The sequence below is a fragment of the Echinops telfairi genome, unplaced genomic scaffold (genome assembly GCF_000313985.2).
Source record: "Echinops telfairi isolate 266 unplaced genomic scaffold, ASM31398v2 ScPeMD7_18;HRSCAF=68, whole genome shotgun sequence".
Lineage (NCBI taxonomy): Eukaryota > Metazoa > Chordata > Mammalia > Afrosoricida > Tenrecidae > Echinops > Echinops telfairi.
Genome location: NW_022103915.1, coordinates 62,035,126 through 62,044,390, shown reverse-complemented (window position 1 = coordinate 62,044,390; position 9,265 = coordinate 62,035,126). Strand labels below are relative to the sequence as shown.

General features: G+C 38.4%; 1 protein-coding gene across 3 annotated transcripts in view; it reads left to right on the top strand.

Annotated features, from left to right (window-relative positions):
• Positions 1-9,265, top strand: part of TOGARAM1 (TOG array regulator of axonemal microtubules 1) — a 95,132-nt gene that overhangs the window by 34,380 nt on the left and 51,487 nt on the right. For all 3 annotated transcript variants that reach the window (XM_045287897.1, XM_045287898.1, XM_045287896.1), the window contains exons 6-7: positions 6,646-6,878; positions 9,039-9,139. In XM_045287897.1, coding sequence (XP_045143832.1) covers positions 6,646-6,878; positions 9,039-9,139 — 334 coding nt within the window. The remainder of the gene's footprint in view (positions 1-6,645; positions 6,879-9,038; positions 9,140-9,265) is intronic.

The following is a 9,265-nucleotide window of genomic DNA, read 5'->3' as shown; positions in this document are numbered from 1 at the left end:
TATATGACACCCTGGCTGGCACCTCTCTTCCTTGTGACCCTTCTGTAAGAGGATGTCCAATTGTCTACAGATGGGCTTTGGGTTCCCACTCTGCACTACCCCCTCATTCACAACCATATGTTTTTTTGTTCTGGGTCTTTGATGCCTGATCCCATCGACACCTCTTAATCACACAGGCTGGTGTGCTTCTTCCATGTGAGCTTTGTTGCTTCTCAGCTAGATGGCCGCTTGTTTACCTTAAAGCTTTTAAGACCCCAGACACTATAGCTTTTGATAGCACCATCAGCTTTTTTCACCACATTTGCTTATGCACCTATTTAGTCTTCAGTGATTTTGTCTCAGGGAAGGTGAGCATCATGGAATGCAAGATTAATAGAACAAAGTGTTCTTGTGTTGAGGGAGTACTTCAGTAAAGGGCCAATGTCCATCTGCTACCTTAATACTAAATCTATAAATATTTGTACATGGATCTATTTCCCCATTGTCATATATGAATATATTTACATATGCACATGCCTGTATTTAGACCTCCATAAATGCCCTTTGCCTCCTAGTTCTTTCCTCCATTTCCTTTTACTTTCCTCTTGTCCCACTATCATGTTCAGCCTTCATTAGGGTGTCATTAATTCCTCTCGGTTACATTGCTCTTAATCAAGCCCTACCAGGCCTCCTACACCCTCCTAGCCATCCATTTCAGATCACTTGTTCCCTTGTCCCTGGGTTTGTTAACACCCACTTCCTTTCCCCAGCCTCCCCCTCTCCCATGTCCCCCTGCCCGGAACTGTTGGTCCTCTCCCATGTTCCCTTCCACCCTGGAACCGTTGGTCCTGTTGTTTTATCCTCCAGATTGTTTATCTTGCATATTTTATGTAGATAGACATGTAGAGATTATAATATGCACAAAAACAAGACAGAACCAAACAAAGCAACAAAAGAAAACAAAACTACAACAATTAAAAAAAGGAAAAGCCTATAAATAGTAAAAGGTCTGTTTGTTGACTGTTAGGAGTATATTCTGGTTGAGTCTGGTGGGGTACCACGCTCTGGCTCAAAGTCTAGTTTTGGTATTCCCAAGGGATTTCATTGCTCTGCTTGCCTTGTGTTCTGTTGCACACCCTTAGTGTTTTGCCTCGGTGTTGTGGGGTCACATCGGGCACAATTCCTGCACTGTCTCCAGTGTTGTCCCCCGTAGCACTATGGGTCAGTGAGGAACATCGTGTCTCAGTGGGGCCAGCCCTATTGTTCTCTCTGTGCATTGACTGCTCTGAGCAGGAATATCGTCCTTGGCTTGGTGGGCCAGGATGTGCTCCCTGCTCTCTCCCTTGAATTGGGAAATTGAGAGCACCCTGTTCTTTCATCTTTGAATCCTTTGTTATTCTCTTTATACTATGAAAATATTGTCAATAAAAATGTAGTTTCTGTATTTCTTTGGTTTCTACTCACAGATTCCATAGATATTTCCTCTTTATCATTCCAATGTCCCCAGTTGGGGTTTTAGGGTGAATTTTACATTAAATACTAGGATAAGTCATGAAGCATTGATATAAAATATTAGAAACTAAAAAAGAAAGAAAGAAAACTGAGGAGCTGATTCCAAGAGCCCAAGTAGAAAGCAAATGTTTTAAGAATGACAGGGCAATGAATGTACAACTGTGATTTACACAACTGACTTATGTATGGATTGTGATGAGTTGTATGAGCCCCCAATAAAATGATTTTTAAAAATCTTAGGAACCTGTATTAAACAAAAATAGCAACGTGAAGCTATTGTATCTCCACATGACCTCCATGTAGACTTCTCTCTCTCATCATTCCGGAGGATTCAGTGGTCTTTGATATAAACCTTGTTGGAATGGCAGTTTGTTATCCTATAGGAAACTCAAATTGTGTTCATTATAAATGTTCTTTGAGTTTTGAACCAAAACGAATTCTGAAAGGGCAAGATTAGTCCTGTAGGTTGAAGGCTAAGATTTCCCAACAAAATTATCCTGGGACAGCCTTTAGTACTCTCGAAGAATAAGCAGGTGCATTGTCATGATGCAGGGAGGGGGAATTCTTGGTGGAACTCTTTTTTTTTTAATCGTTTTATTAGGGGCTCACACAACTCATCACAATCTATACATACATCAACTGTGCAAAGCACATCTGCGCACCCATTGCCCTCACCCCCCTCAAAACACCCGCTTTCCACCCAAGCCCCTGGCATCATCTCCTCACCCCTTCCTCTCCCTCCCCGTTCTCACCTCCCTCATGAACCCCTGACAATTCACAAATTATTATTTTGTCATATCTTGCCTTGTCTGATGTCTCCCTTCACCTACTTTTCTGTTGTCCGTCCCCCAGGGAGGAGGTTATATGTAGATCCTTTTAATCAGTTCCCCCTTTCCAACCCACCCTCCCGGTATCGCCACTCTCACCACTGGTCCTGAAGGGATCATCTGCCCTGGATTCCTTTCGTTAGAACTCTTACGACTTTTTTTCTCATGGTGCAATTTTCAATTTTCTTTAAAATTCTTCATATTAAGTCCCAATGACCATCCTTTGTCCTTCATTAAAACATATCAAGATTATCCCTAAAAAAACAATCGCTGTGTCTTTCTGAGCTGACTTCTCTCCCTTGAACTTAACTGGCTCAGTCAATTTCCAGGGAAGCCACTGTTTTGATTAGCCTCTTTTTATGAAGGCACCTTAATGACACTAAGACAAGTGTTTCACTGCTACAAGGGATTTCATTTGAAGGGGAAAAAATAATAGAAGATACACTTCCTAAAAACTTTGTAAATTAAGTGAAACTTTCCTAGAGTAACTGTAGGAAAGGAAGTAGAATGAAAACAGGAAACAAATGGAGGAAGTAGGATAAGTGATAGTACAGAGGAGACTGCAATGGATGAGATGAAACAAAATATATCAATTGTTGAAAACACTACAAAAATGTGTATGATCTTAATTTGGTGAGTAGTGATTGGCATCTCAAAAGCTCGTGAGCAACCAGCCATCTAAGGTACTAAAAGTCAACAAGAAAGAAGAGTGATAAAAATTGAAAGTCACATGGAAATAATTAACCCAATGGACTAATGGTCCAACAAACATCAGTCTCCACACCCTGAATCCAAAAGAACTACATGTTACCATTATCAATTGCTCTGAAAAGGACTGCAATGAAAGAGTTACTATCTCAGAAGCTCACAGGCAGTTTTATCCTGCCCTATAGGGTAGCCATGAGTTTTTGAAGACTATCTTATGGTTAAGAGCGTGTAGGAGGCGTGGTGGGACTTGATCAAGGGCAATGTAGCCAAGAGGAATTACTGAAACCTGACTGAAGGCCGAACATGATAGTGGGAAAGTAAAGTAAATAGTGGGATGAAGAAAGTAAAAAGAAATAACTAGGAGGCAAGGGACATTTATAGAGGTCTAAATATAGGCATGTACATATGTAAATATATTTATATACAACAATAGGGAACTATATGTGCATATACTTATATGTCAAGTATTGAGGCAGCAGACGGACATTGAGCCTCTACTCAAGTATGCAAGGACACTTTGTTCTAATAACTCGTCACTCTGTGATGGTTACCTTCTCAATATGATCACTAAAGACAAAATGGGTGCAAATATGGTAAAGAAAGTGGATGGTGCCCAACTATCAGAAGATACAGCGTCTGGGGTCTTTTTTTTTCCCTATAGTATCTTATTTTTTTAATCGTTTTATTAGATGCTCATACAACTCTTATCACAATCCACACCTACATCAATTGTGTAAAGCACACTTGTACATTCATTGCCCTGATCATTCTCAAAACATTTGCTCTCCACTTAAGCCCCTGGCATCAGGTCCTCATTTTTTTCCCCTCCCTCCCCGCTTGCCCCTCCCTCATGAGCCCTTGATAATTTATAAATTATTATTTTGTCATATCTTGCCCTGTCTGACATCTCCCTTCACCCACTTTTCTGTTGTCCGTCCCCCAGGGAGGAGGTCACATGTGGATCCTTGTAATCAGTTTCCCCTTTCCAACCCACTCTCCCTCTACGCTCCCAGTATCGCCACTCACACCACTGGTCCTGAAGGGATCATCTTCCCTGGGTTCCCTGTATTTCCAGTTCCTATCTGTACTAGTGTACATCCTCTGGTCTAGCCAGACTTGCAAGGTATAATTTGGATCATGATAGTGGGGGGCAGAGGAAGCATTTAGGAGCTAGAGGAGTGTTGTATTTTTCATCGTTGCTTCATCGCACCCTGACTGGCTCATCTCCTCCCTGAGACCGCTCTGCAAGGGGTTCTCATTGGCCTACAAATGGGCTTTGGGTCTCCACTCCACACTCCCCGCCTCATTCACTATGGTAAGATTTTTTGTTCTGATGATGCCTTATACCTGATCGCTTCGACACCTCGTGATCGCACAGGCTGGTGTGCTTCTTCCATGTGAGCTTTGTTGCTCCTGAGCTAGGTGGTCGCTTGTTTACCTTCAAGCCTTTAAGACCCCAGACGCTATACCTTTTGATAGCCAGGCACCATCAACTTTCTTCACCACCTTTGCTTATGCACCCATTTGTCTTCAGCAATCGTATCATGGAGGTGAGCACACAATGATATGATTTTTTGTTCTTTGATGCCTGAAAACTGATCCCTTCGGCACCTCGTGATCACATAGGCTGGTGTGTTCTTCCATGTGGGCTTTGTTGCTTCTGAGCTACATGGCTGCTTGTTTACCTTCAGGCTTTTAAGACCCCAGACACTATCTTTTGATAGCCGGGTGCCATCAGCTTTCTTCACCACATTTGATTATTCACCCACTTTGTCTTGAGCAGTTGTGTCGGGAAGGTGAGCATCATAGAATACCAATTTAAAAGAAGAACGTATTCTTGTATTGAGGAAGTACTTGAGTGGAGGCCCAATGTCCTGCTACCTTAATACTAAACCTATAAATATATGCACATAGATCTATTTCCACATCTGGGGTCTTAAAGACTTGAAGATAAACAAGTTGCCAGCTAGCTGAGAAGTAACTAAGCCCACATAGAAGGAGCACAGTAGCCTTTGTGATCATAAGGTGTTGATGGGATCAGGTATCGGGCATCCGAGACCCAGAACAAAAAATCATATTGATGTGAATGAGGGGAAGGGTGGAGTGGAGACCCAAAATCCATCTATAGAAAATTGGACATCTTCTTACAGAAGGGTCACAAGGAAGAGACAAAAACCAGTCAGGGTACAGTATAGCACCAACGAAACATAAAACTTTCCTCTAGTTCTTTAATACTTCTCCCAACACACACACACTATCATGACCCCAATTCTACCCTACAAATCTGATTAGACCAGAGCGTGTACACAGGTACAGATAAGAGCTTGCAACACTGAGAATCCAGGACAGATAAACCCCTCAGCACCAATAATGAGAGTAACAATACCAGAAGAGTAGGGGGAGGTGGGGGAAGAAAGGGGCAATTGATCACAATGATAAACATATAACCCCCCCACAGGGGGACCAACAACAGAAAAGTAGGTGAAGGGAGACAATAGAAGATGTAAGATATGAAAATTATAATAATTTTGTAATTTCTCAAGAGATCATGAGGGAGCAGAGGGTAGGCGATGGAATGAAGCTGATATCAAGGGCTCAAGTAGAAAATATTTTGAAAGTGATGGCAACATATATACAAAAGTGCTTGACATGATGTGTGGATTGCGATAAGAGCTGTAAAAGCCCCCAATAAAATGATTTTTAAAAATGCTTAACTGTATGAATCAAAATGTAAATACTACACAGTTGGTGATATTTCTGTTTTCCTTAAGGTTCTAGTTCCCAACCTTAATATATTGATTTGTAATAATAATCTACTCTTCATTTCTAGAAATACTCAGCTTCATGAGTCATGTAAAACTACTTGTTACTCTCTGAGCATGTGCAAGCTTATCTAAATTTAGGACTCTAGAAAATTGATTGGTGGTGTTTACTGTGTATACTTGAGTATAAGCCAACCTGAATATTATCCGAGGCACCTAATTTTACCACAAACACTGCATTAAAAATGTGCTGAAAAACTCAGCTTATACCCAAGTATGTATGGTAACTTTCTTATAGAACTGCCAAACAGCTACATCAGCATAGCGGTGACCTAAAATTAGCTAGTCCTTGTGGCTTCAATTCTGATGAGTGTTATCAATGATGTTCAATTCATTGAATGCTGTCATATTCATTGATTTTATATTAAGTAATTGAGTATATACACAGTATTAGTTACTGGGCTCACTACTGAAATAGCATGGTGAACTATATATAGCTTTTCCTCAAGTGGCTCACAGCCTAATATGTTGTTTGTAAATAAGTGCATAATAGAATTTTTGTATTTATACTAAGCACTTGTGTATTTGGATTGAAACAGTGCCAGCAACAGTGGGCTCAAACACAGCAGTAATTGTGGGGCTGATGCAGGAGCAGACAACATTTGGTTCTGTTACATAAGAGGTCAAGATTAGTTAGCACTGACTCAATGACACATAACAACAACGTGTATGTTAGCAACCATCTGGTTAGACTAGGATGTGGTTAACTAGGTATAGTTAATGGAGTTTAAAACCTAAGGATAACTTATAAAGAATTTATAGCTTCATAAAATTATGTATTTCTAATTTCTCCGCAGATGCAGAGTTCCCTTAGATCCCTTCGGAATAGTGCGGCAAAGAAAAGGGCAAAACTGAGTGGCAGTACTTCTGATCTTGAAAGTCCAGATTCTGCAATTAAGCTTGACTTGACCGTGGACTCCCTGTCCCGATCTTCCTCCCCAAACATCAGCTCCTACAGTGAAAGTGGAGTTTACAGCCAAGAATCATTGACATCTTCTCTATCTACAACTCCCCAGGGCAAAAGAATAATGTATTTCCTTCTTTTCTTTTTTTGGCATGTTAAATGAATACTAATTATAATTTTTAATCTGGAGCTCATATTTCAGAAAAAACTTTAAAGTTATTTGTATGCTAGTTTGCAATATTTTTGAAGCACATTTAAAAAGAAGATGAAATGTTTACATATAGTACCTTAACTTGTTTGGGCTTGTGGTGAGGTTGAACAGGGAATACAACTTCATCTTTAACCAAAGCACTTGAATGAATATAACACCGATTCCCAAAGCACCAGTTGCTTTTTCTTTAAAATTGACCCTAATATTCATTGTCCTATAGTTCTTTTCTGGGTCTCTGACTCTTGTCAGTTGACCAATAGCTAGATTGCTGCTTCATTTTAAACTCAGAAGTAATTTCCTGTAATCTATTAATAAAACTCAACCAGTCCTTGTTCCACTATTTTGATATTTTTTAATTTCCATTATTTTGTAGAAGCTCAGGAATTCATGCTTAAGAGTCTCTTTAGCCAATAGTTCTGACCACCCCTTGTTGACAGAATGATTTTCTAGTATAACAATTCACTGGTTTGTCTGGATTACTGCTGTAATTCCTAAGTTCAAAGAGTGATCCATCCCCTTATTTCCAGGTATCTTTGTTAACCCTATAGAGGAATTTAGGGAACCTGCTTCCCCTTTATTTTGGAAAAAACCTAGAAATAATATTGTTAGGTCATAGGGTATATTTAACTCTTTGAGTGACTATAAACAGATTTTTACAATAGTGGTAACATTTTACACTATCATTGTAATGCCTAAGATTTTCAGTTGTTTCACATCCTTCTAACATTTGGTAATTTTAGTCTTTATTTTCTTTTTATTTTATCCCAAGGTATGCTGGTAATACAGCTATTAGAAATAAACAAAGTTAAATGCAAATATTTTGGCACATGCTAACTAGAAAGTCTACTATTGTAGGTAATCGAAGGAAACAGTTGTTTTATTTCATCAATTTCATAAAAAGAAACTCAGTTTTTTGTATAATTGGGGTGGTTTTTCTCATTCCATGATTTTTCCCCCTCTATATTATTAATTTAAATGCAGATAATTTTGCAATGGAAATTTTTTCTTATTGGCTATTTCTTTGTTGTAATTGTACAGATAGAGTATATAGAGTATATTGTACAGATAGAGTATATAGTATATACTATATATTGTATATAGTATATAGCCATTTAAAATGGCTCCATGAGAAGTGAATTAAGTTATCAGTGTTTGAATATTTACATATTTATTATTTGATTTTATACTTCTATGGTTGTAAGATTGTGTAAATATGTAATATAAATACATTAAGTTTAAATATAAATTTAAAGTAATTTTTTCTAACAAGGTTACTCTTAAAATATTTAGTGTTGGTTTCCCATTAGATTCATTGGCAAATATGCCTACTATAAAAATTTATACTGTGTAAAAATCTCTCTTTGATACCCATCACTGGCTTATTGATGGAGTCTTAGTAGCATGTGGTTGAAGTGCTTGACTGCTAACTGGCGGATTGCTACTTCAGTCATTCTGAGGGAGAAAGATTTGGCAGGCCGCTCTTGTGATGATTTACACATTGGAAACCTTTTAGTTCAGTTCTACTCTGCTCTACAGGATCACAATGAGTTACAATTGACTCGATGGCACTTTGGGCTGTTAAATAGATTCAGTGTCATGTTCTTCTGTTTGCTCTCATTATTTTAGGAGAGTACTGCAAAGAATATTCTTCTAGTTCAAGAAGAAAGTAGCATCTGCCAAACTCACTTGTTCCTAGTCAAGTCCCTGTTTTTGTTAGCTGGGTGACTATTGTGTTAGAGAATTGGGGATCATTTGATTTAGTTTTGAAATGAATTCTCTTAGAGCATTTCTTTATAACCCATCCAAAAGTAATACAGTACAAATCAGTGGGTTTTCATTTCCCATGGAAATCTTCTAAATAAGAAGTGACAATATGTTTAAAAGATTGAAAGTTCAAAGGTTTGAATACCAGTAAAGATAGTTTTAGTCATAGTTGTTTCAGATAAAATACATACTTGTTACTGCCTTATTATTGAAATGTTTTGTGAGTTATTAAAACATAGATAATTTGTGATATATAAATATTAAACATCTGAATTTTAAATGTTTATTGCAATAACTTGGTTTTATTGTAGGTCAGACATATTTCCTACATTTGGATCAAAGCCTGGCCCAACAAGACTTTCTTCAGCAAAACATAAAAACTCTCATATAGCTGAACAAAGCCCCAGTGCAGGTATTCTATGACTGCTTTTTTTTCTTTAATTATTTTATTGGGGGCTCATACAACTCTTATCACAATCCACACGTACATCAATTGTGTAAAGCACATTTGTACAATTCATTGCTGTCATCATTCTCT